General features: G+C 44.7%; 1 protein-coding gene across 1 annotated transcript in view; it reads left to right on the top strand.

The window, feature by feature from the left end:
• Nucleotides 1–24,231, top strand: part of TIMP2 (TIMP metallopeptidase inhibitor 2) — a 73,917-nt gene extending 49,686 nt beyond the window's left edge. The window contains exons 2-5 of the mRNA XM_029599144.1: nt 206–306; nt 16,932–17,040; nt 17,296–17,420; nt 20,853–24,231. Of these exons, the coding sequence (XP_029455004.1) occupies nt 206–306; nt 16,932–17,040; nt 17,296–17,420; nt 20,853–21,050 (533 nt within the window). The 3' untranslated portion in view covers nt 21,051–24,231. The remainder of the gene's footprint in view (nt 1–205; nt 307–16,931; nt 17,041–17,295; nt 17,421–20,852) is intronic.
• The last annotated feature ends 1,545 nt before the right edge of the window (nt 24,232–25,776 follow it).

Raw genomic sequence — 25,776 nt, 5'->3', positions numbered from 1 at the left:
CTCCTCTGCAGTTCAGGCACCGTGTGCACTATATGATTCATTCACTCCATTCCTGGATTATTTGATTGTCTGATCACAGTTAAAAAAAAAAACCCCAAAAAAACAGTTGCACCTGATCTTTCAGTTATTCTGGATTCACGTCACAAGAGCGTCATCTCCTTCTTTTAAACTCATTTTGTTTTTTTATTATTATTTGTCATTGCAGTGATCAGAGCAAAAGCTGTTACTGGAAAAGAAGTGGATTCTGGGAATGATATTTATGGAAACCCAATCAAAAAGATCGAATATGAGGTCAAACAGATAAAGGTAAGGAGGTGCAATGAATCTCTTTTCTGGACAGAGGTTTCTGCTGCTGCAGCTTCCCACGAGCTCTCAGCAGGCTCTGTGTGCTTGAAAAGGGGTGCTGCTCACATGATCTCTTTTTATTTGTTGTCTCTGTGCTGTTCCCTAGTTTCTCTTCCCTTTATCTTCCGCTTTCCTTTCTTTCTCTTTGTGTGAGCCTCTCTTAAGCTTTTCTAATTTTCTTTAATTTCCTCTCTTTTCTTCTCTTTCTTGTTTTTCACCATGTCTTGCCTTTTTTTTATTTATTCCTCTATCTACCTCTCTCCTTTCTCCTCTCAGAAGGTGTTTGCTGGGATGGTTCTATTGTTAGGCAAGGTAAGGCAGCCACCTCAAGGGGCAAAATTTTGGGATGGGAAAACTGCCCCTTAAAGCACTGCTGTGGCGGCCACCTCAACTTGCTGCGACACGTATTTAACGACATGCCCGTGGAGTTCCCACTCCCATAAGCAAGAAGAGAGGCCCCATGACAGCGTAGAGAAAAAACATACGAGAATCCCATACTCCTCATCATTTCAAAGAAGGTACGCAACCTAGGTGTCACTCTCAACCCGTTACTCTCTATGAAACCTCATATCTCCCACATCATAATAGTTCTTTCACTAAACTAAAACTACTACGACACCTGAAACCATTTCTCAACCCCACTGATTTAAAATAGTTCTTCAATCCTTCATCTTCTCTTCTCTAGACTACTGTTACTCTCTGTTCATCAATTTACTTCAAAACACAATTCGTGCCCTTCAGATCACCCAGAACTCTGCTGAAAGACTCCTTATTGGCTCCAACATTCAGGACTATATTACTCCTGTCCTTTTCTCATTACACTGGGTGCCAGTACAATGGCGTATTCAATATAAACTTACATCCATTATCTACAATCTAAATACATAACGTTTCTTTACCCTAGACAAATGCCAATCTTAAAATATATATTCCCAGCAGATCCCTGCGCTTCTCTAACAAACAACTTCTTGAAATTCCCTCCCCTCAAATGACCTGTTTTGATTCCACTAGAGAACGGGCCTTTTCCATAGCATGCCTGAGCCTGTGGGATTCATTACCTAGACACCTACACAGTATCGAAGATCCAAAAGTATTCCGAAAAGCCCTCAAAACTTTTCTATTTAACAGACTTTTGAGGAGCTAATAAAACCCGGCTCAGGCACCTCCTAGAGCACTTGCCAAGGTAGCCAGATTTCCTAATACATCTAGTCCAATTGTTTGTGTTCTTATCTGTTGCTGTTTTGTTGTTTAAACTATGATTTTTTTTTTTAATGTTTTCTGGCCTGAACTTTGGTAGGACTGGGATATAAGTGATTATAAATAAATAACTAACTGTGGACCAGAAGAGGAGTCCCGCAATGATGCGGAGAAATGACGTGCCCGTTGAGTTCCCACCCCCCTGCAGGCCAGAAGAGGAACCCCATGGTGGTGATGATAATGTTGTGCCAACGGGATTTCTAGATCTCACTGGCAAGAAAAAAAAAAGACCAGTGGGGGAGGGGGAATGGGACTAAGTGAGAAAGGAGTGGATAGGAAGGGGAGGAAAGGAGAGGTCAGTGAGAGGGAAGGGCCTGAAGGAAAAAGGATGCAAGGCAAGGGAATGGAAGAGGGAGTAAGTGAGAGAGGAGGAAATAGAGGGTGCGTGACAAGGGTGAATAAGAGAGGAGAAGAAGGAAGGGGTGATTGGGAGGGGAGGGAAGAGTGAGTGAGGGGTGAATGAGCAGGGAGAGAAGGGAAGGGTTGAGTGAGGGGGTGAGTGAGCAGAGGAGGTGAGTGGGGAAGGGAAAGGTAGGTGAGTAAGAAGAGGAAGTGGAAAAGGGAGGGAAGGAGGAGTGAGTGAAGGAGTGAGGGGAGGGAAAGGGGTGAATGGGGTATGTAGAGGGAAGGACAGGTGAGTGAAAAAGCGGGTGAGTGAGGAGCAGGGAGGGAAGGGAAGAGTGAGGGAGTAATGAGGGAGACAGAAGGAGGGGTGAGGGAGGGCAGTGGGGAGAGGGAAGGGAGTGTGTGAGAAGAGGGGTGAGGGAAGGAGAGGGGGATGAGTGAGGGGGAGGGGAGGAGGAATGAGTGAAAAGGGTTGAGTGGGGGAGGAATGAGTGAAAAATGGAGGGAGAGGGGACAGGAGGGGCAGGAAGGACAGATGAGTGATATGGGAAGGGGTGAGTGAGAGGAGAGTGAATGGAAGGGAAAGGGCTGCGTGAGAAAGGGGGGAAGGTAAGGAGGTGTGAGTGAAAGGAGAGGAAAGAGAAAGGGGTGTGTGTGAGGTGGAAGAGGTGAGTGAAAGAAAAAGAGGGAAAAGGATAGGAAGTAGGGAGGAGCAAGAATGTTTGCCGAGGGGGGGTTGATTTGGATAGGGTGCAGGACTGCCTAGGATGCTATCGTTTTGGGGTTGGCACAGCAGTGGCAGGAAGGAGACGATTGCACCACCTTGTTCTTCCTGCCTGTGTGGGCCGAGAAGAGGAAACTGTATCATGTGGGTCTGCCCAGGTGGGAAGAAGGAGGAACAATTGCTGCAACCAGAAGGAGTAGGAGCAGCACTGGCCTGTGTGACCAGAAGAAAGGAGCAGAAGTGCATCCGCCCGTGCCCCAGAAAGAAAGCCAGGTCTCGTCAGCTTTGTGGGCTGAAGGTAGAGGCTGCTGCCACTTGTGCATTCTGGAGGGAAAGAAGATTGAGTGAGTGTGTGTGTGTGAGTGAATGTGGGAGAGAGTGTATGGAGCGTGCACGTGTGAGTGTTTGTGAATGAATATATGTATGCTAAAGAATATGTGTATATGAGAGAGGACAGAACTGTGTGCAGTCCCCCTCCCCCACCAATCCACAACAATTTAAGGGTGACTGGAAATCAAATGTTCCCAGGCATGAAGAGTGGGGGATTAATTTTATTTTTATTAATTTTAATTGTTGAGTGTTTGATATGTCTGCTATTTTGTTGGGTTTTTTTTGTTTTTGAGAACTTTTTAAAAAATGTTATCAGTTTAATTATTTAATGATGTTCTATTCATCAGCTTTTTTGAAATATTTATCCTTTTCATTAGTATGGTTTTACAATTATGAATGATGAGTTATGGTTCTTAATTATTGTTTTATGAGTAACAGTGATGTTTCTGTTGTTCCATTGTTGCACTGCATACAGAATCTGGCTTCTTGTGCTTTCCAGTTTAGTTTTTGTCTGCACGTTTCTATTTATACTTTTTGGTCTCTTTATTCAGTATTGCTGGGGGTCTGTCTGTATTCTGCATGTGCGACAGAAGTTAGGTTTCTACATAGGTTTCGTAGGTGCATGTAGTTTCTGTGTAGAGATCTATAGCAGCTTAGCAGGTTCTGTTTCCTAATCGGAGGTGTATTTTGTTTCAGGGCCTGTTGTAATATTTGCAGTATTGCCTTTTCATAGGTAGAGTTGTTAGTTTGCGTGCTGGCAGTTACTGCTGTTTTGATATAGGAGGATTACTATATTGTAATTGTAACTGAGTTTACTCATGGCTTTCTAAGGGCCAAGTCCACACCCAATGCACTTTAAATGATCCTAATTCCAGATGTGCTCAAAGTGTCTTTTTTGAAGAGTTTTCCGGTTGACTCCACAGAAGCGCATGTAAAAATAATATACATATTGCGATATTTTTACCTCACAAGACTATACTTTGAATGTCCTTTTTCATGTAACATCTGTTATAAATGCAAAATGTTTAATTGTGTGTGATGAGAGTAGTTGGGGGTATGTGAGCACAAGGCTGTAAGGGTGGCCTAGGGTGCCTAATGCCCCTGCACTGGCCTGGAGAGAGTGCGCCACCATTCACCCATCTCCCACTTCTCCAGGGGAAAAAATGTTGGGGAAAAAGTGTGAGGCAGGTCTTAGGATTCCTGGGAGCCTGTCAGGGTTGTCAGCTTTCTAGAAATATTGGAGGTCATTTTCAAAGGAGTTACGTGCGTAAATGTAACTTAACATCATAGCAATTTTCAAAAGCCCTTCACATGCATAAAGTCCACTTACATGAGTAAATCCTATGGACAATTCAATGGCATTTATTGTAGCAATTTTCAAAAGTTCACTTACTCGAGTAAAGTGCATTTACATGCGTAAAACCCAGTTTTACTTGAATAAATGCTTTTTATAATCATGCCCACTATTACTATCTGCCACTCCTCTGGGAACTCTGACCCTTGATTTCCCTCTTCCGCAGCATTTAATATCACAAAAAGGGCCAGACTACAAAGAGAGCCCCCCCACACACACACACACATACACTTTTGACCCTTATAATGATTTGACTTGTACCATGCTGTTGTGTTCCACTGTGTGTGGGCTGCTCCCATGGATCGTCTCGCTTACCTACAGGCTCAGCCGGTGGTGGCAGGACACCATTGTGATTCCCCGGGATGACAGCGTGACTGGCCACCATGCTCCGAAGAGGCCAATGTCACCTGCCGCCGATTCTAACTGATGCTACCTAGGCACGTGCATGCACATCTGTTTCAAATTTAAAGGACCTGTGGCGGAAAATCCCCCACAGCACCCACTGATAATGTCACTACCTTCAGCCCTTGGAAGGGCCGTGCTTCCTTCAGGCCAGTTCCTTGGCAATAGGTTGACTACTTCCAGGTAGTGCTAGCTGCCTCTACATGTTCCTGCGGGCCTGGTTTGCTCCTTGTTCCTGTGTTCCTGGTCCTTGTATCATCAGTGCTGGTCTGTGCTCCTGAGTTCCCCATCTTCTGTTCTTCTTGTTCCCTTATGGCCAGTCTTCAGTCCATCATCGTCTTCTTGTGGTCAATCTTCAGTCCCTTGTCGTCAGTCTTCAGTTTCTTCCTCCACCTGTGCTGTTCCTTGCCTCCCCGCCTGCCTTTCTGCCCTGCATTTCCCTCGGACAAATCTCTGGCTTGACCCTAGCTTGGAACCTTGACTCTGACTGAACTCTGCCTGCCACTGACTACATAAGAACATAAGAAATTGCCATGCTGGGTCAGACCAAGGGTCCATCAAGCCCAGCATCCTGTTTCCAACAGAGGCCAAACCAGGCCACAAGAACCTGGCAAAACCAGGCCAACAGAGGCCAAACCAGGCCAACAGAGGCCAAACCAGGCCACAAGAACCTGGCAATTATCCAAACACTAAGAAGATCCCATTTAAAATATTTATATACCGTTTTACCAATACAAGATTGACCAAAGCGGTTTACAATGATAGTAACAAAAAAATTCAAATAAGATAAAAATAATAAAACAAAGTTAGAATAAAAATACAGTCTACTACTGCCTTAACTCTGACTCTGATTGAACTCCGCCTGCCACTGACCACTGCCTGATCTCTGATTCTGTTGATCGCTGCCCGCCCTGACCATTGCCTGACTCTGATTTTGTCTGAATCTACCTGCCCAGACCTGTGACTCGACTGCCCTACCCTGCCCTGGCCTGTGACTTGACTTCCTCTATGGATCTTCACCTCAACAGCAGAGGCCCACGCCTAGGTCCTGCCGGCCCTGGCACCCGATGCTCAACCTATGGGGAACATGGGCTGATGTAGGTGACGCTCCAGTTGGGCCTCTGCCACAGCCAGCTCCGCCAGCCGACAGTGGGGAACCTGCAGGGCTCCTCCCTGCAGGTTGCGCCAACTCCTCCTAGGCCCAAGGGTACACGTCTGCAACAAGTGCCTTGAGGGAGTGGGAGCACCGTCTCATCCCTTGCCTCAGGCAGCAGATTGCCTTGATCTGCCCCTGTTGTTTGCGGTGCCATATTTGTGTGATATGTGACACCTATTCTTCTATCACTAGGAAATAGGTCTGATTGTTACTGCCTCAGGCAGCCCAGGTTTGGATTGTGGATTTCAGGGAGACCCAAAGGAATGGGGTAGGGAGGAGGGGGTAGCAAAAGTGCAAATGACACCACTTTTCAACCTTTTCCCTTTGACATAAAATGTAAATATCAAATGCTGCACTTGCTAAATATTGCAGGACACAAAGCTAACAAGAGTTAAGCGCTGCTAAATGTCGGGGATGAAGTTTGCTCAGTATCACTAGGAGGTAACTTTCTATCACTACCCCACTGCCTCTTCCAGCTCTTCAGCTTTCCTTCACCAGCCTTTTGTCTATACTTTTCATCCCCTCCAAGCCCTTGGTTTCCTCTAGCTCCCTTCCCAGGTCTGTCTATCTTGGCATGTCCCCTACAGCCTCCCAGCCTGCTTTTTCTGGGAATCTTGGTCGGTCTGCCTCCTATTTCTGTGTCACTAGGAGATGGTAACTGACAGGGGTCTAGCTCCTCCCTCCAAGCCCCCTTCCCACCTTACAGAGAAACCATCGTGTGGAATCACTGTAATGCCTTTTATGATTCACTTATATTGTCTTTTGCTCATTCTCTTCTGACAAGAGGAAAGGGAGTATTAGCTCCCAAAAACTTGTCAAGAAATGTATTAAGTTAATCCAATAAAAAGGTATCACCTACTATATATATATTTTTTGCTTTGTTTTTATTTGTTAACCTTTTATTTCCTGTTTACTTTCATTAGGATACAGGGTCTGACAGTGACGTCCTGTTTAGTATCCTTAGGAGATAGGTCCTCCGAGGACAAAGTGGACAGTAAAGCCAAACATCTGGGTGATGTCATCTGAGTCTTCCAGTCAGGTACTGCCTCCTCATGGTTCAGAAGTTACTAGAACCTCTTCTGAGCATGCGTGACTGTGTTGGGACCCTTGCCGCCGTGCGCCTCTCCTCAGTCTGCTTCTAGATGATATAACGTACTGGGGAAGAAGGAGTATATATATGGCTGTTTGTTCTGCTGTTCACAGAGAATACCTCTCACAGGTAAGCAACTTTGATTTTTTCATGAACGAGTTGGATCCAATAGCCACACATCTGGGATTTCTTAGCTGAGGGTTGTATATGTATAGCATGGAACACAAGCTGCCCCTTTTTCTTTTTGTTTTTTGAAGTAACTATTTTTTAAATATTTTTCTTTTTTTTTATTTGTTCCTAACTGTGTTTATTATTGCTTATTCAAACTTCATATCTGCACTCAGATTCTTATCTACACAGTAAGCGTTGAATACAGTTATGCAGAATTGACCATGTTGCTGCTTTGCAGATGTCTTGAATTGGGATATCATCCATGTGTGCTGATGATGACGCTACTGCATGTGTTGTATTTTTATATCTTCCAGTACAGGTAGATGCTGTAGTTGATAGCATAGTGATACACGCTCTTTCAATCATCTTGAGAGAGTTTGCTTTTGAACCGGGTTGTCTTGACGATTTACATCATAAGCAGGGGCATAGGGTAACTGCTTAAGTTGGTGGTGCACCAGGTGCCCTAGAACACAGGACACCTTCCTACATTACCCTGTGAGCACTACTTTCTTTGATGCAAAAAGCCTATCAATTTTATGCTCACAGCAACCCAATCCTTCGATGAAAAATTAGCTAAGGCATTTAAAATAATCGCCTAATCTCAGGGCCGGCGGAACCACTAGGCGAGCTAGGCCTGTGCCTAGGGTGCCAAGACTTAGGGGGCGCCGCGGCAGGCAACAGAATTTTGAAAGGGCAAAAAGTGCCCTTTCAAAATTCTGCCAGCCTTCGACTCACCTAGATGGAGACCAAGCACCGAGATTTAGGGGGCACCATGGCAGGCAGTCAGCTCCCGACTCGCCCTGCCTCCCCCCAAGTGTCACCCTCCCGACACCCCCCTAGTGGTCCAGCGGAGGTCCCGGGAGCGATCTGCCGCTCCCGGGGCCTCGGCTACCACTAAGCAAAATGGCGCCGGTGGCCTTCAGCCCCTACCATGTGACAGGGGTCAACCAATGGCACCGTTAGCCCCTGTCACATGGTAGGGGCTGAAGGCCTCTGGCGCCATTTTGCTTAGTGGCAGCCGAGGCCCCGGGAGCGGCAGATCGCTCCCGGGCCCTCCGCTGGACCAGTAGCGGGGTGTCGGGAGGGTGGCACTCGGGGGGGGGGGGGGGGAGGCAGGGCGAGTCGGGAGCTGGCTGCCTGCCACGGCGCCCCCTAAGTCTCGGCGCCGATCTTCTTTCTGTGAGTGTGTGTGTATGTGAGAAAGGAATCTGCCAGTTTAAAAAAATGAAATATGATAATACATATACCTGAACTTTTGAAAAGTTGGATGAAAGATGAAATTACTGAATTTTAAGCATCCCTCTTCTGGAAAATAAAATTTAACTTAAAGAGGGTAGAGACAAATACTAAAGCAAAAAAAATTAAAGTATTTAAAATGTTCATCTCAGCAAAATCACAAATTTAAGATACTGATGCCAGGTGGGTTTTTTTTTTTTTTGAAGCATAATTTAAGCATGAAGACTAGAATAGAACCTGAAATGGTTTTGCTTTTTTTTTTTTTTTTTTTTAAGCCTTTAGAAAATGTATATTTTTAAATGACTAAGACTGGAATCTTTCCATTTAAAAGGGAAGCTGACTAAGGATGTCTTTCTGTTCCATATCTCCCACATGAATAATCATATGACTGATAGTTTGAAGAAAGACACTTGCTTTATTGCCTGAAAGCATAAAACAAGAGAAGCTGTATGGTGTGGGTGGCTGTCCCTTGGAAGGACAGAACCTGAAGGAAGGGTGTCATTTCGCCTTTTGATAGGATTGTGGTTTTCTTATTTAACGGTTGGGAGCATCACTTTCACTTTTAGTAAAAGTATAAAATGCAAGTCTGAAAGCAAGGTGCTTCTGTGAGAGTGTAATGTGTATGTGAGAGAGGAAGGGTGCTTCTGTATGTGTGTGGTGTGTATGTGGAGAGAGGGAGGGTGCTTCTGTATGTGTGTGGTGTATATGAGACAGGGAGGGTGCTTCTGTATGTGTGGTGTATATGTGAATCGGAGGGTGCTTGTGTGTGTCATTGTGTGTGTGCGAGAGAGATGGAGCATGTTTTTGGCTGGCTTGTGGCTGTGAGATAGAACATGTGTGTGATTGAGAGCTTGTGTGTATGTGAAATAGAGAGAGCATGTGTGTGAGTGAAAGCCTGTGTGTAAGTAAGAGAGAGCGAGAGCATTGTGTGATTGAGAGAGACTAGCCAGAGAGGTGACGTGTGTGTGTGTGTGTGAGAGACTGATCAGGGAGATGACTGGTATGTATGTGCTTGTGTGTGTGAGAGAGAGAGAGAGACTGGTTGGGGAGATGATTGGTGTGTGAAAGACAGAAACTGGTCCTGAGGGTGTGACTAGTGTGTGTGTGTGTGAGAGAGAGAGAAGAGACTGGTTGTGGTCCCTAAGGAAGAGGACTGTGAGGACAGCTTCAGCAGCTACTGCTGCTTCTGGTGTGGCCTGCAAAGGAAAGGAGTAGGAGAACTGCTGGAGAGGGTAAGTAAAGGTGGCTTTTTAAGTTCATTTTTCTTGATTGACTACCATTTTAATTATTGGGTAGTATGTGATGTGTCTGCTGTTTAAAATATTTTATTGGTGTTTGGTAAAGCTTTCAAAATTTGCATGAGTCTTTAATTATTGGATATTCTATTCATTAGCTGTTTTGAAATTATTTTATTTGTATGATTTTATAATTATGGTTAATGATTTATATATCTTGATTTTATAGATTTGTTTCACGAGGAATGGTGAAATTTTTGTTTTTCCATTGTTACACTGTATAGAGTCTGGCATGATGTGTTTTACAGTTCAGTTTTTGTCTGCACATTTCTATTTATACTTTATGTGGCTTTATTCTGTATTTGGTGAGGGTCTGTCTCTGCTCTGTGTGTATGACCATGATGAGAGATTCTGCTAACATATAGTGTCTGTATAGGGATCTATAGCAATCGGGTTTGTTTTGTTTCCTCAGTAGGTGGTGTATTGGTATTCTAGGACCCAGTGTAATATTTACCCTTGTTTTTTCACAGGTTGGGTTATTGTTGTTTGAGTCCTTGCAGTATAGATTTTGAGTGTTTTTTTTGTGGGGTTTTGTGTTAGTTCACAATGTGCCTGGCAGTGGAAGGTGTTTGTGCTGCTGTTACTGTGAAGTGACACCAGAATTTGAAAATAGCTTTTAGTATGATGAGCTGTAAGGGAAACATCCAAGCTCCATTGTTTGGGGGAATTTCAGTGGATGCACAGAGTTACAGAACTGGAGGTGCAGGATTTGTATTGACATTCTGTTCCTTCCTATATATTCCAGACTTCACTCTCATAAGCATATAGAATTAGTTGAATGAGGCTATCAAATAATTTTATAGTGTGAAATTGGCCAGCTTTTTAAAATTACGCAAAAGACCCTTTGGACTTTTTTATTAACACTTTTTTTTTATATAACCAATTTTAAAGCAGGATCCATGCTATAGAGTTGGGTGTGATGAAGAAATGTCATTTTGACTCCCCCCCCTCCCCCAACAATTCTTCTGTCTAGAAATGTCACTGATTTTCTGTGATCTTAAGCATTAGTACAATAGGATTAGGGGGGGGGGGATGCTGGAGAGGCACACAAATGCATTGACCCCCGGGCGCCGGAGACCCTTGGTGCGCCAATGGGTGCGAGCCATATGGGGCTGCAAGCGGTGGCAAAGAGGAGTGGAGATTTGGTGGGCCACGAGCAGTGCCTAACCTGCTTGTGACCCAGAAAACCACACAGTCAGCGGGCGTGATCGAGAACAATGTAGGAGTCGGGGCCGAGACTGGGGGGTGGCAGCACGACCCGGGGGGGCGCAAGGGAGAAGGCTCGCCTAGGGCGCGAAATCCCCTTGCACCAGCCCTGCCTAATCTACTAACAGCAGTTAGAATAAAATATGTGAATGAAAAAAATATTTTCTGCAAGAACATTCAAAACCATTTTCTGCATGCAAATGAAATGAATAAAGAGCAAACTTCTGTTTAAAATAGAAGAGGAAGAGAGGACCATAATGCTGTAAAAGCAAGAGAATATAAATACCATAATTTTCATAGCAAGAATTCAAGTTACACAAGAACTGGACCTTTAAAATACAGACAGACCTTCACCAAATACAAAATAGAAACGTGCCAACAAAAACTGTACCAGAAACTACAAGCCTGATTATATTTTGTAGTGCAACAAAGGAAAAACAGAAACATCATCATTCCTTGCAAAACATCAAGCAATCAAAAGCTATAAAATAACATTCATAATATTAAAACCATGCTAATAAAAATAAATGTCAACACAGCTGACGAACATCCAATAATTTTAAAAATCTTATATAAATTTGTTCTAATATTTCCCAAACATCAATAAAATATTTCAAAACAATAGAAACATCAAATTACATTCAATAATTAAAATAAGGATTAAAAAATTTCCTGCTCTCCATACCTTTTTTTCAGGGTCTCTTATTCTGTTTCTTCTCTCTCCTCCTGACTTCTTTCCTTCCTCTGTACACACACACACACACAGGCTCTCTCTCACATGTGCACTCTCACACACAAGCTTCCTCACACAGGATCTCACTCTTGCATACTCTCTTTCACATACATTCAGGATCCCATTCTCATATGCTCTCTCTCACATGCAAGCTCCCATTCCCACACACACAAGCTCTCACTCTTTCCTGCTCTCATTCACACACAGGCTCCCACTCTCTCTCTCTCTCTCTCACACACACATACATACAGGCTCTCACACTCACGTGCAGTTACATGCATGTTCCCATTCTCACAAACACACTCACAGGATCTCACTCTCCCTTGTTGTCTCACACACAGGCTCCAGTTCCCCTTCAGACATACACTGGCTCTAGCATACTCTCTCACACACAAACACACAGGCTCTCACATGCAGGCTGCCATTTTCTCTCACACACACACAGGCTCTTACTGTCACATGCTGTCTCTGTCTCCTACACTCAGGCTCCCATCCCTCCCCACAGATACACACATTTTCTCTCACACAGCTTCATATTACCATACAAACACACAGGCTCTCACATGTTTTCTCTCACATGCAGGCTCACACTCCCATACGTACGTTCACACACACAGGCTCTTATTCTCACACGCAGGCTGCCACTATTACACATACACATACACAGGCTCCCACTGTCACATGCGCTCTCTCACATGCAGGCTCCCACTCCTACACACCCATATACTCCCTCACACCCACATGCTCTCTCTCTCACACACACAGACACTGAGACATGTCCCTATTCACACACACCCATGCAGGCTCCCATTCACACACACATATACCCACCCAGGTAGGTTACCATTCATACTGCACACACAACCACACCCAGGCAACTTACCAATCTCTCTCGCACACACACCTAAGCAGGCTTCCATTCACACGCATACATATCCAGATAGACTACCATTCATAAGCACACACACACACATTCACATCCAGCCAGGTTCCCATTCACTCACATACACAAAGACAAAATGCAGGCTCCCCATCAGATTCTGGAGGCTGCCATTGGACCTGATCCTGCCTGTGGCCAAAAATAGGCACAGGCCCAAAAGGCTGCCAGTGGCTGAGAAGAGGAGCATGCCCAGGAGGCTGCAGGCAATCAAGAAGAGGAGTAGGCCTGGGAGACCACCAGTGGCCGAGAAGAGGAAGGAGCCCATTCTTCCACTGCTCATGTGCCTGCTCCGCACTATTTAAAATTCTTGGGGCTAGCACTTCCTCTATGCTGATCTTTCAATGCATAAGATCAGCATAGAGCACATACTAGCCGCATATGGTTTGAATGCCAGAAGGCCAGCACACTTAGAGAAGTGGGAGAATGGGCTTCTTCCTCTTCTCGGCCGTCGGTGGTCTCTCAGACCTTTTCTTTCTTCGATCTTCCAGCAACCTTCCGGACCTGCTCCTCTTCTCGGCTGCCAGCGAGATGGAGTCCACCAGTGGCCTTGTGAGCCTCTTCGTCTTCTCTGTCACCACTTTCCTGGATATACATGCAGTTGGTGGTGCACGGCATACCCCATTTTAAAGTTGCCTGTGCACCGCTGTGCACTATGGACGCTACGCCCATAGTCTTAAGAGAGCCCAATTCAAGACATCTGCAAAGCAGCAACATGGACAACTCTGCATACCTTTATTCAACACTACAAAAAAAAAAGGGGTGGGTTGTGTTACATGTTATACCAAGAAACTATATGTGACATCTGGGCAGGATGGATCCTTTAGGTGGCATCCAGGGGCACATAAAAAGAAACTGGAGATGGACCCTTTTTTCACAGTCACTCCAGTGTCTCCATGAAGCTCCTTTCCTCCCACCGAACAGCTTTACTCTCTGAGGACCAGGCTCCTAAGTGTGGGAGCGAACAATAGTTCTTATACCTTGCTTCTTTGAATTCAAGCCCTTCATTCCATCTTCGTTACACAATTCTAAGCTTTACTCTGCATCCAAATAACACAGAGGAGAAGAATGGTGGTTTCCATCTTCTTTTATTGGTAGTTGCTTAAATGATAATATGCTATTCAAATTCTCTTTGTAGTTCAAATAAATAAATAAATAATAAGTTGGCAAGAAGATATAATAAACTTGTGACTTCAATCCTTCATCAAAGTCTCTATTCTCAACTGGAAGCTCTTAGATTTACACTGAATTCCTTTTGTTATCCAGTTTCTTTCTCCAGTATCCTAGTGAATTGAATATAGTGCAATCCTTCTTTTACTCCTAATTTAATTCTTAAATCTTCCCACTGAGATGGTTAGAATGTATACAGGTCCAATATTTAATCAGAACTTAGTCCCAGATTTTATCTCTTCCAAGAAATTCTTTAAACATACACTCCTCAGGCAGCACCAGAAGGGTACTTCACTCTCGTTCTGGATATTGTTAACTCCTTAGGCAGTGCCTGATGGGCACTTCTTACTCTCTAATGTAAGACTTCCCTCAATAGCAACAAATTTCTTGTTACCTTTATGTTGTATTTTCTTTGTTTCACCTGGTAATGCACTTTACTGGGAACCGTTGCTTTAGATGGAATTTGTAAAACCTCTGTATCTTTCTGGATGAAAGACTTCCCTCTTCCAAAGGTTCAGTATAACCAAGTACCATGAGTTATCAGCTCCAATGGAAAGATATTAGATGAACCAGAAAGGGCAAGAAGCAGGAAGGATGGAATAAAACTTATGTGCCTCCAAACAGAGGAGATAGTTCAAAAGACAGTTAATGCAAAAATATGCTTCCTCTGTGTCAGGTTTGTACTCTGAAGGAGATGTAGTACACTGCAGGTCTTCCTTTTCCCAAATCCAGCTTTGAATATAGGGACACCCCAAGCCACTGCAACCAGAGGGATTGGCTCTCACAATGAATTCTCAAAAATTGTCTTAAAAGAGTCCAAAGTATTACTTAAAAGTCTGGGTAGTTAAGTCAACAGAAGACTGACTCCTAAATAGGAACTCTTCCTTACTTCTGTCCCATAAATTAGGAAAAATTAAAGCAGGAGACAGAGAGTAACCTGCTTCCTTGAAAGAGTAACTAAAAATCCATGAGATAGACTGTGCTGTGAGATGATAAACAGCTAGGACATACCATTTGCAGAGGAAGCAAAACCCAAACCACTCTCATTTACCTATGTTGCGCTCCTGCTTGCGGGCCTAGCCATGGCCCGGAGGCTGCCGACATTGCCTGTTCTTCTCGCGGTATGGAGCCGCTGATGTCATCGCCGTTGCAGCCAAGAGGCCGCAGTCCTCGGGCTCCCTTGCGGCATGGAGCCGCTCCTCAGCCTGCCTCCGGCGGCTTGAGAGCCACCGACAACGCTGGGCCTGTTCCTTGGCCCTGCCCTGCTCCTCAGCATCAGCGACAGCATGGCCGCTGTCCAGGGTCCTACGTTCCTGCTTCCTGTTTCCTAAGGGGCGAGGCCACATCTCTCTGCCTCATTTAAAGGGCCCGTGGCCAGATATGCCCCGGGCCCCACCTGAACTCCTCCCTGGGCATCTCTTCATCTTCAGCCCTATAAAAGGGCTCTGCTTGCATTCCTGCTACGCCTTGGCAAGGGGTTAGTCCTCCCTAGGACTCTTTGTTCCTTCTTCTGCCCGGCATCTCTCTATGTTCTTCGTGGGATCCCTCGTCGTCTGTGTTCCTGGTCTCTGCTGTCATTCTTGATGTTTCCAGATGTTCCTGATGTCCGACTGTCTGTATCCTGAGCCTGAGTCCTGATGTTCCGTGATCCAGTCCTGATGTCCCTGATGTTCCGTGTTCCAGTCTTGATGTCCTGAACCCTTGGTTCCTTGTCACCACCTTTCCTGGTGGGCCATGTCGTGGTCCGTGACAAGGCTTGCCTTCTCGTCTGCAGCACAAGCCTCCGGAAAGTCATCCTTGCTTGAAGCCAAGTCCCATCTTGGTCCTGTGTTCTGAATCTCGTCCTGGCCCTCGGATTCCCTAGTGTCTGCTCCGTCCATGTGTTAGACACTGCTGAAACCTGCGCCGCTTCAGTGTGGTCTATGACCAGCCACAGACGGCTGTGTAGGGCGCGCCCCGGTGCAGGCATCTACAGTATCTGGGACATGTGCCTCACACTTGCTTCACTTCTCGTCCCGCATCCAGCATGGTCCATGACCAGCCCCATGGGTGGGCTGTGTAAGGCGCGCTGCATCGCAGCCTCAACCTAGTTCTTGATCATGAATCCTTGTCTTCAGTTCCTTGTTCTTGAATCCTCGTCTGAGTCCTTCCAAGTCCCAAGTCCTCATCTGAGTCCTTCCAAGTCCCAAGTCTTCATCTGAGTCCTTCCAAGTTCCTCGTCTAAGTCCTTCCACGTTCCAAGTTCCTCGTCTGAGTCTTCATGCTCCAGAGTCTTCATCCGCCCTTGTTTCCTGTCCGGCCTGCCGCCTTTGCCGTTACCCAGCGGCAGGTCCGAAAGGGCTTGGAGTGGTAGGAGGACTGCTCAGAGACCAACCTTGCGTGGTTGGCCTTACCGAGGCTTTGCAGGTTGGCGGGGGCCTGGGCTCACAGTCTCAGCCCAGACAGGACTTCGTCTCACCTGCCTCGTCGCTTCCTTGGAGCTCCTCTCCTGGTTCGCCAAGGTCCAAGGGCACACAATCCCCTCGGAATGGGACCGCTCTCCTAGCGCTCCCTAACAATCTATGCACAGAACCTGCCTAGTCAATTGGTACACTCCTTTGGTAAAGGAAAATCAAAGGTTCCTTACATTTATACACACAACCCTAAGTTAGAGAGTCCCAGATGTGTGGCTGTATTGTCCAGCTTGTCTACGAAGAAAGCAAAGTTGCTTACCTGTGATAGGTGTTCTTCATGGACAGCAGGATAAACAGCCGTACATATCCTCCCTCCCCCCCAGTATGTTATATCAGCTAAAAGTAGACTGAGGAGAGGCACATGGTGGTGAGGGCACCAACACAAGTGTGTATGCTCAGAAGGAGTACCAATAACTTCTGAGCTATGGGGAGGCAGTACCTGACTCTGTGACATCTAATGACATCACCCAGATGTGTGGCTGTTTGTCTTGCTGTCCACGAAGAACATCTGTCACAGGTAAGCAACTTTGCTGCCTATGACTTCCTGTTTTAGTATCATTAGGTGAAGGGGTCTGATTATGACTTCCTGTTCAGTGTCACTAGGAGATGAAGTCTGACATTGACATCCTATTCTGTTCAGTGTCATTAGGAGATGGGAGTCTGACAGTGACTTCCTGTTCAGTATCACTAAGAGATGAAGATCTAACTGTGAATTCTCACTTTATAGGTATTCAAAGGACCTGATAAAGATATAGAATTCGTCTACACAGCTCCATCCTCAGCTGTGTGTGGAGTGACCTTGGAAACAGGTGGAAAAAAGGAATATCTCATTGCAGGTAATGAGTTTCTGCAAACTTCAGTATATTCCTACCCATGGTCCACATGTGTATATTCCTTCCCAAGGCTTGCACATATATATTTGCATTTTGTGGCCCGCATGTGTATATTCCTGCCCACAGCCCATACATGTATTCTGCTGCTCTTGTATACTGCTGCTCTTGTGATGCACATGCATGTTCCTCCGTACAGTGTCTACATGGATATCTCATGTGATTGATGTAGTTCATGTTCCATATCTTATCTCTGAACAGGGAAGTCTGAGGGAGATGGTAAGATGCATGTGACACTCTGTGACTTCATCATGCCCTGGGAATCACTCAGTGCTACCCAGAAAAAGAGCCTCACTCAGCGATACCAAATGGGCTGTGAGTGCAAGGTAGGCCTTGCTTTTCTGGCTGTCTTTCAAGCTTCTCTTTTTCATTACTGCAGTGGGGTTTGTGCATACATTAGTCAGACAGACTGTCAAATGGAATGGACAGCGTTCAAGGTCAGAAATTGTATGTGAAAATGAACTACTCATAATGCCATCTCTATAGGTCCAGCTCTTCCTATGGGGACAACTTTCAAGCTGTACATTTTGGGACAAAGTCCTCAGGTACCTTTTACCTTTGGACTTTGCCTCCAGTTTCAATGTGAAAATATGTGCTTTCTTTTGCTTTGAATCTTGCCACAGATGTTTGCACCTAGTTTTGGGGCAGGTACATGTTAAACTGAAAATAACACGAGTAGAGCTGAAAATGCTATCTACATATGCTGTTTCCCTCCCCTGACCTGACGTCTCATCTAAATATGATTAAAAGAATGCACATTGTGGTGCATCACACATTCTCTGTGGACAAACCAGACAACACAACCTCACTTCTGGATGATGTCATCTGACGGTGCTGAGTCGGGAGCTGGTCTCTCAAACGCAATAGTTTCTAGAATTTATCACTGAGCATGCGCTTGCCCACTTCTCCTCAGTCTGTTTTCTTACCACTTCGCTGAAGGCTGGGGAAAACTGGTTCTGTATTGCGTCTGCCCTGCAGGTTAATTTAGTCAGGAAAGTTAGTTTTCCACAGAAAACTAGTTTAGCAATTAGAAAAAAATAAGAAAAGAAAAAAAAAGAAAAACGATGCCTCAAGCAGAAGACAACAGAAAAAATAAAATTCCCTTTAAGTTATGTACAAGGTGTAAACATAAGATGGTAGCTCGTGACTTGCATGATGTCTGCCTAAACTGTTTAGGACTGGAGCACAATTCAGAGAAGTGTGGTCCATTTGGGGATATGTCCCCACAAGCACGGTCTTATAAAGAGTTAAAACTGAAGTACGATGTTCAAAAAACGTCAGATAAAAGAAAATCCACGAATGAAAAATGGAAATAGAGTTCATCGTCAGCAAAGGGTGATCATAAGAAATGCTATAAATCTGAGAAATTTGAAGAAATATTAGAAATTTCATCCAGGTCCAGTTCAGCGTTGAGAGATAGAGCTGAGATACCATCCTTTCATAGCTCCTATGATTCCATAACTGCACCAACACCGAACCCTACTGATACAGAAACAGATGTTGGCATTGGAAATTTTATGGCGCTATGTGTCGACACTGACTCCAGATAGTCTGATCCTGTTATTTGAATTTCTATTTATGTTTTAATTATGATTGTTTTTATTTGTTCTCTGCCTTGAACTTGGGCTATGAGTGCGGATAAAAAAGTCTTTTAAATAAATAAATAAAGTAAGACCTGTGCAGAGATCATCAGGGCAGAAGGCCAAAAGCGGGAATAGGATTTATAATGGAGTAGAGACAGCAAGATCATCAGTACATTCTGCTTTATTCAGTGAAAGAAGTAGTTATCATACCCATAATGGGCAAAAGAAGAGAAAACATATTAATTTTCATCACCTAGATTTGGATTCATTCTCAACAGGTTCGCCTCCAGTTTTAAAACCTCAAAATTGAAACAAGCACCCAACCATGTTATTGACCATTCCCCCTCTGGTGGAATGTCATTTGTTTGTACAAAAACATGAACTCATTTTGAATCTAATTATATGGCAATTCATACTGTAAAAGATGGCAAATTCTCAAAGAATGCTTCAGAGAAGGACACTTATTTGCTTGATCCAAAAGAGAACAAGGATTACAATAAAAGTCCTTTGTGCCACTCTAGCGCAACATGAGATATTGATCTTGAATCAGAAAAATCAACCCATACAATATCAGTGGTGGAGTTTTTAGGAGAGCCAACATCTCTGGATGTGACAGCAGACAATCCACCACAAGGCAGAGCTACTCCCCCAGAAGACACAACATGCCTGTTGTTTCTACAGAACATATCAGAAACTATTACATTTAAACTGGAAGAAAAAAACAGAGACTAAATTAAAAAATTATGAGGGATTAAATTAAGGCTATGAGGGAATCTACCAGTTTATTCAACCACCTTATCATATAAAGCCGTTCCAGTGCATGAGGCACCTTTAGACATCCAGACAAGAATGTGAAAGACTCCTCTGTTGATACGCCTGTCTCAAGAAGCATTGAAGCGAAATATAAACCATGTAAGTGCAAAAAAAGAGTGTGATTTACAAATCTCTCATAGTAGAATTATCGATGAAGAAAGATAGAAAAACAAAATCTTTCTCATCTATACCCACAGCAGTAGCTGCTGCAACAGCATTTGTGAATCATGTGCCTAAAAACCTGGCTATTCTTACAGGCCTACCCTTCCCTCAACAACCAACTTCCTGATGACCCCCTAAGCTGTGTATAATGCATTCCCTGTATTACCCTTTACAATGTGCTCCTGTTGACTTTTTCTCCCAATGACCTCCTGAGCTGTTTACAGTCTTCTCCATGTATTATCTTTACAATGTGCTCCTGTTGACTTTTCCCTCATCCGTCCCCGGTTGAAGAACTGTCGTTCCCTGTAAATAGTTACCCAGTTTCCATATGTTCATGTTTTTCTCTTGTATGCATAGTTTACTATTCTATGTATTGACACTGCCAAAAAGTTTTAAGTTATCTGTAAACCGACACGATGTGCAAACGGTTGTCGGTATATAAAAACCTATAAATAAATAAAATAAAAAAATGTGCCTATACAGGATATCTGTAAAGCCGCAACTTTATCATCCTAACGTACTTTTACCAAGCACTACTGTTCAGATAAACTGGCAACAGAGCAAGATAAATTTGGACATGCAGTTTTAATGAGCATTAAATAAAAAAAATAAAAAAAGAGGAAAAAGGTCTGCGGTTTGTAGGAAAAACCAGACATGTATAACCATAACTCCTACAATTCACAGCTGGGGAGTCCCCAGATGTATGACTATGTTGTCTGGCTTGTCCACAGAGCAAACGAAGTTGCTTACCTGTAACAGGTGTTCTCCGTGGACAGCAAGACAAACAGCCACACATACTCTCTCCCTCCTCCCTGTGCCAGTTAGACTAGCTAGGAAAGGGACTGATGAAAAGTGTGTGGCGACAAAGGCACCACAAGGGCAGCGTATGCTTAGTGGTAAATTCTAGAAACCACTGAGAGACCAGTTCCCAGCTCAGTGTTGTTGGATGATGCCACCTAGATATGTGGCTGTTTGCCCTGCTATCCATGGAGAACACCTGCTACAGGTAAGCTATTTCGCTCACACTTAGCTGCATTAAGGGAGAGCAATTCCCAGATTGACGGTTTATGCAGGTAAAATGCTTTTACCCTCATAGATTACTTTGAAAATTGCTCTCCTAGTATGTCTCTCTTTCTTCAAGCACATCTTACGAATCGATTCTTTCTTGGCTCAGTAATGGCATTTCCTTTCTGTCTACAGATTTCTCGCTGTCCTATGATTCCCTGCATTGTTTCCTCTCCGGACGAGTGCCTGTGGACAGACTGGGTGACGGAGAAGAATATTAATGGACGGCAGGCCAAACACTATGCCTGCATCAAGAGAAGTGATGGGTCCTGCGCCTGGTATCGTGGGTCCACCCCACCCAAGCAGGAGTTCCTTGACATTGAGGATCCATAAATCCAAATTCTGCCTTCCTGACTCCCATAGAAAAAGCCACCAGAAGCTCTAAAGACCGCTCCAGCTCTGACATCACTTCTTGGAAACAGCATGACCATACAGTGACCCAAGTGGGATGCAGGCCCACTTGACTGATAACAATTAGTATCTCCGCACCCAAGGAGGAGCTTTAGGTTGGGGTTGTGTGGAATCATTGTTCTGATCTGCTGCATGCACACGCTCTGCGACACACTGTCCCAAGGATGGAGAGGTGTGCCGAGGATTCGCAGCCCATTCCCCATCCTTCACTCACACATTCCACATAGAGCATCAGACTCCATGTTTGCAAAATACAAGATTATAATATTTAGCATGGAGTGAGAAGGGCTCTAGCCTTTAATACTGTGTAGCTGGCCTACCAGATTCCTCTCACCCCGTAGGGCATGTCCCTCACAATAGGACCCTGTCACCCTGAAGGTGTATCCCACACAATGGGACCCTCTCATTTTAGAGGATTTGTCCCTCAGAGTGGGATCCTCTCACCCTGAGGGTGTGGCTCTCAAAATGGAACCCCCTCTCATAGTGGGACCCTCTCCAGTTCTGCTTTCCAATCCTCCTTCCAGGTTCTTTCACAGTGATTTGCTCCCTCTTCTGGCAGCTGGTCTCAGCCACAGGGTCATAAAGCAGACCGTCGTTTTTATTTTTGCCCACAGGAAGTCAGGCTTGCAGGGACACCCATTGCAAAATGGGTTATTAGGAAAAGATTTATTTAGAAAAGAGGGAAGGCATTTTTCTTTATTTAATGCCAAAGTCTATATAGATTTTAGATTTGTGATGAAGTGCAGCAATAGGGTGAGCAGGATCCTTGTGTTCATTTTTTCTGTTGAGACAGTGATGATACCCATACAGCTGTACAGAGATGTTTCCTGCTCAGCCGAGGGTCAATCACCCGGCCTAGCAGAGAAGGAACACAAACGTATTGTATCTCCAGGGAGTGCCTTCAGCACTGGGATATACTCAGCTGCTATGTTACTGATGTAGGCTCAGGACACAACCATGTGCACCCCTGTTCTATTACTGTCTTCAATCCACAATAACCTACTAGTATAAGACACCAATACATAATGGGCTAATTTTCATACAGCCCCATGTCGCTTTATAGCACACAGAGTACTTTGTGCCGACGACCCTGAAGCTCACTTTCAAAGGAAGACTATGCGGCTGGTTGCCCATGGGTACAAAACCCCTCCAAGCACCTGCCTTCTCTGTGGGCAAAAATTGGCTGGAAACCAGTGTGTCTGAAACCTGCAGTTTGCTCTAGTTTCTTTCTAAAAATTTTATTTTTTCACTAGGCCCACGTTATTCTTGGATGTGTGCCATTGTCCTATGATTTGTGCCATCACCCTGCTAATCATGCGGGCATCGTCTTGCTCACTAACATATTTGGTACTGTCCATCTCTGTTAATGGTGTTGTAACCGTTGGCCCGGTCTCACTCACTAATGGTTATGGTAATGTCCATTTCTGCTAATAGCACCGGCACCTTTTCTCTCCCTGATAGGTCAGGATAGCATTTGCATCCCAGACTTTTATCCTCTGCACTGTAATGACATTTACATGCAAATGTGTTCACACAGATATTTACACATAGACTTACACAGATGTCTTCTTCTGCTTCTCTGCCCGTTCTTGTGCTCCTCAGTCTGTTTTACTTCCACTATCTTTCCAGCTGTTTCCATGTTACTTCATCTCTTTTATGTAGTTTTGGCCTGGTAGTTTCTTTTTAAGCCTTTGGGCTTTTGGCTTAGTCAGAACTGGTCTCTGTTGGGCTACAGTGCCATGAGCCTTGGGTTTGCAATTACCTGGGGGTTTCCCCCTATTTTTATATCCTCACTCTGAAGTCACTAAGTCCAGCCCTTGCAGCGATGGTCCTCAGCTGAGAGCCACACACTAGAGCCTCTTCTGGAACCCTACAATTGTGGACCTAAGTCCAGCCACTAGGTGGCGCCATATTGTGATGACTGGGACTCACTCCCAGGGGCTGTGATCACTGCCTCTGCAGCATTCAGCAACCCCAGCTGGTTCAAAGAGCAGATGCTAGGTTCAGGAATTGAATGCAGGTCTCTGCCACTGGGCTGGTCCCTCTCAGCACATTTTATTTAGCAGTGCCACTACTGCTCCAAGGAAAGTATTTACTTTTGCCTCTCTCAGATTAAGCTCAGTACCAAGCTCACAACCATCCCTGAATATAGGCAGGGTCAGATCCTGCAGTCTGTCTGCCACACTCCCACTTCTGGGTCATTGCCATATTGGTGGTCTCTGCTTGGTCCTTATGATGTCGTACTGGACCAGTCTGTAGCTTCAGTATATACAAAGAACCCTTCCTATGAATGGAACTTAGCACTCCTGTTTGCTTCTTGTATGATTTGTGTCTGAGGTGTCCTCTACCCACATTATGTGATTTTTTTTTTTTTTTTGCTTATGATGCACTTTTTCTTGGAAGCGATTCCTGCGTGGAGAGCATTCAGCAGAGTAGGGAGACAGGCTTGCAGGGCTGGGGGAGAGGAGAGAATGAATCTTCTAGAAATTTATCTAGCCTGATTCATTTCTCTCTTTGCTGACCCCTTGCTTGCTGCAGGGTGAGATACTGGGTCCTTGAAACTTAAGCTGTTTGCTGGGGCAGAAGCTAGGAGGTTTCATCCTAGCCAGCTCCTTTGTACCTTGCTGGGTAACAGAAGCTATCACCTGACCAGCATCTGAGGCCATTCAAATAGCTCCTGACAAGAATTGCAAAATCTCTCTGCATAATCTATTGAAAGATTTGGAAGGATTCTGGATTGGCATTGCTTTAATTTATGTGCAGGCTTTGATATGGACATTCCTTTCACCCTGGTTTGGTGCCTCCATTTTTTATTTCCAGGCAAATATAAATGTAAAAAGTATACCCCAAACCCTTAGTTTATATGATAGTTCTTTTTGAAATCTTTGCTTGGTATAAGTATTAATTAAAAAAATAAATCTGTAACTTCCTTTACTTATAATTTAAAGCTTTCTTGATGTTTTGTGCTGGGATTTTAAGTCGGTGACTTCTTGTGCTGGAAACCCATGAGAGTCCCTGAGTAAGTAAAGAGCTGAGTGCATGTAGAATTATCTGTGACCACACTGTCATAGGACAATAAACAGTATTATCAAGTGAAAGAGAATGCCCTAGAGAGATCTGGCTTATTACTTCGGTATTTATCTAGGAGCAGAGGTGTGAATGACCGAGTGATTCAGCTGTATGTTTGCATATGCTAGAAGAAAGCTATGGCAGAGACATTCAAATATTTCAAAGATATAGTTCACAAGGTGAAAATCAGCATGGTGCTGAATGACAGCTGCCAAGTTATCACAAGCTGCCTTAAACGTAAGTTTGCATGTCCTTGCTGAAATAGCCCTGCTAGAAATCCCAAAGAGTGCCAGCCATCCAGAGAGGACGTGGCAAACAGAGGATACCTGGCACCCTCTGTACATTCACACCGTGGCAAAAGAAGTCACACAGGAACTTCCTTCTGACAGCAGAAGTAATTAACACCATATTTATGACTGCCCATGAGATGTGGCAGGCACAACTTGGAGAGCAGACTGCTGGGATTAGCACGGGTATCAATGATTGAGCAACCTCCTGTGGGGGGGAATGGATCACCTGGAAGGCCCTAAACACCCCCATACTAAAGTTGGCAGGTTAAGGTTCAACATGGTAAAATGGAGATATGCTACTAGACCCAAGACTACAATTGTGACAAGAGGCAGATCATGCAACACCTTTTGGTCTGCCCACTGCTTGAGAACAGCCTCTGAACAGTGCAGGATCTTGCTGAGGCTTGCTCACAAGGGCTGATGTGTACTCCTCGGTGGAAAGAAATCTGACTTTGGTAGATAGACACATAAAGAAGAATGCAATAGAAGTTAGCCTTTTTCAGTGGAAAGGAAGTGCTAGGAAAGGGATCATGATATTAGGCTGCAAAGGGGTAAACAGGTGCAAGAAGAAGAAATATTTCTTCACAGAAAGGGTGCTAGATACATGACAGAGTATTCCAGATAGGTGACAAATGAGAAAACAGTATGAGAATTAAAGAGAAGCTGGGCTAAGCACACAGGATCCTTAGTGGTGAGGTTGTGAGAGTGAAGCCAGAGACTGGGTGAGCTCTGTGCTGTTCCAGCAGGAAGGGAGAAAGGGTTTTATGGTCTTTACCTTCTGTCAGATTTTATGTTGTGATGGTTACACTACTACTGCTATGCAGTGACCGCACTGGAGGAAGTGTGCATCCAGCAATGCAGCACCTCCCCAGGTTCTGCCCTGCAGGGTCAGCACTGGAAAGAGAGCGTATCCAGCAGTGCAGCACTTCCCTGATACCACCCTGTAGTGTCAGCACTGGAAGGAGAACGCCTCGGGAACTCCCCTGGTACTGCCCTGTCGTATCAGCACTATAAGCAGAGCACCACACTCTGACCAAGAGGGGCGTGCAATGCTGAAGAATAATATGCAATGACTGAAACTAATCCCATCTTATTGCTCTCCCATGTATAGTGGGGACTAATGTTTTCTAACTTCCAAGTAATAACATGTATCTTTCTGCTCTTCAACTGGCGATGATGTTAAAGTAGAAAATCTAGTTCTGCTCTTCAGTGCCTTCCACGGATTTCTCGCTCCAAAATGGATGTAGAATTAGAAGCTTATGCAGCCTTCTGAAGGCTTAGGGTTCCCT

This window comes from Rhinatrema bivittatum, chromosome 4 (genome assembly GCF_901001135.1).
Source record: "Rhinatrema bivittatum chromosome 4, aRhiBiv1.1, whole genome shotgun sequence".
Classification (NCBI taxonomy): domain Eukaryota; kingdom Metazoa; phylum Chordata; class Amphibia; order Gymnophiona; family Rhinatrematidae; genus Rhinatrema; species Rhinatrema bivittatum.
Note: the sequence above shows the minus strand (reverse complement) of the source record. Positions and strands in the feature narration are given on the sequence as shown.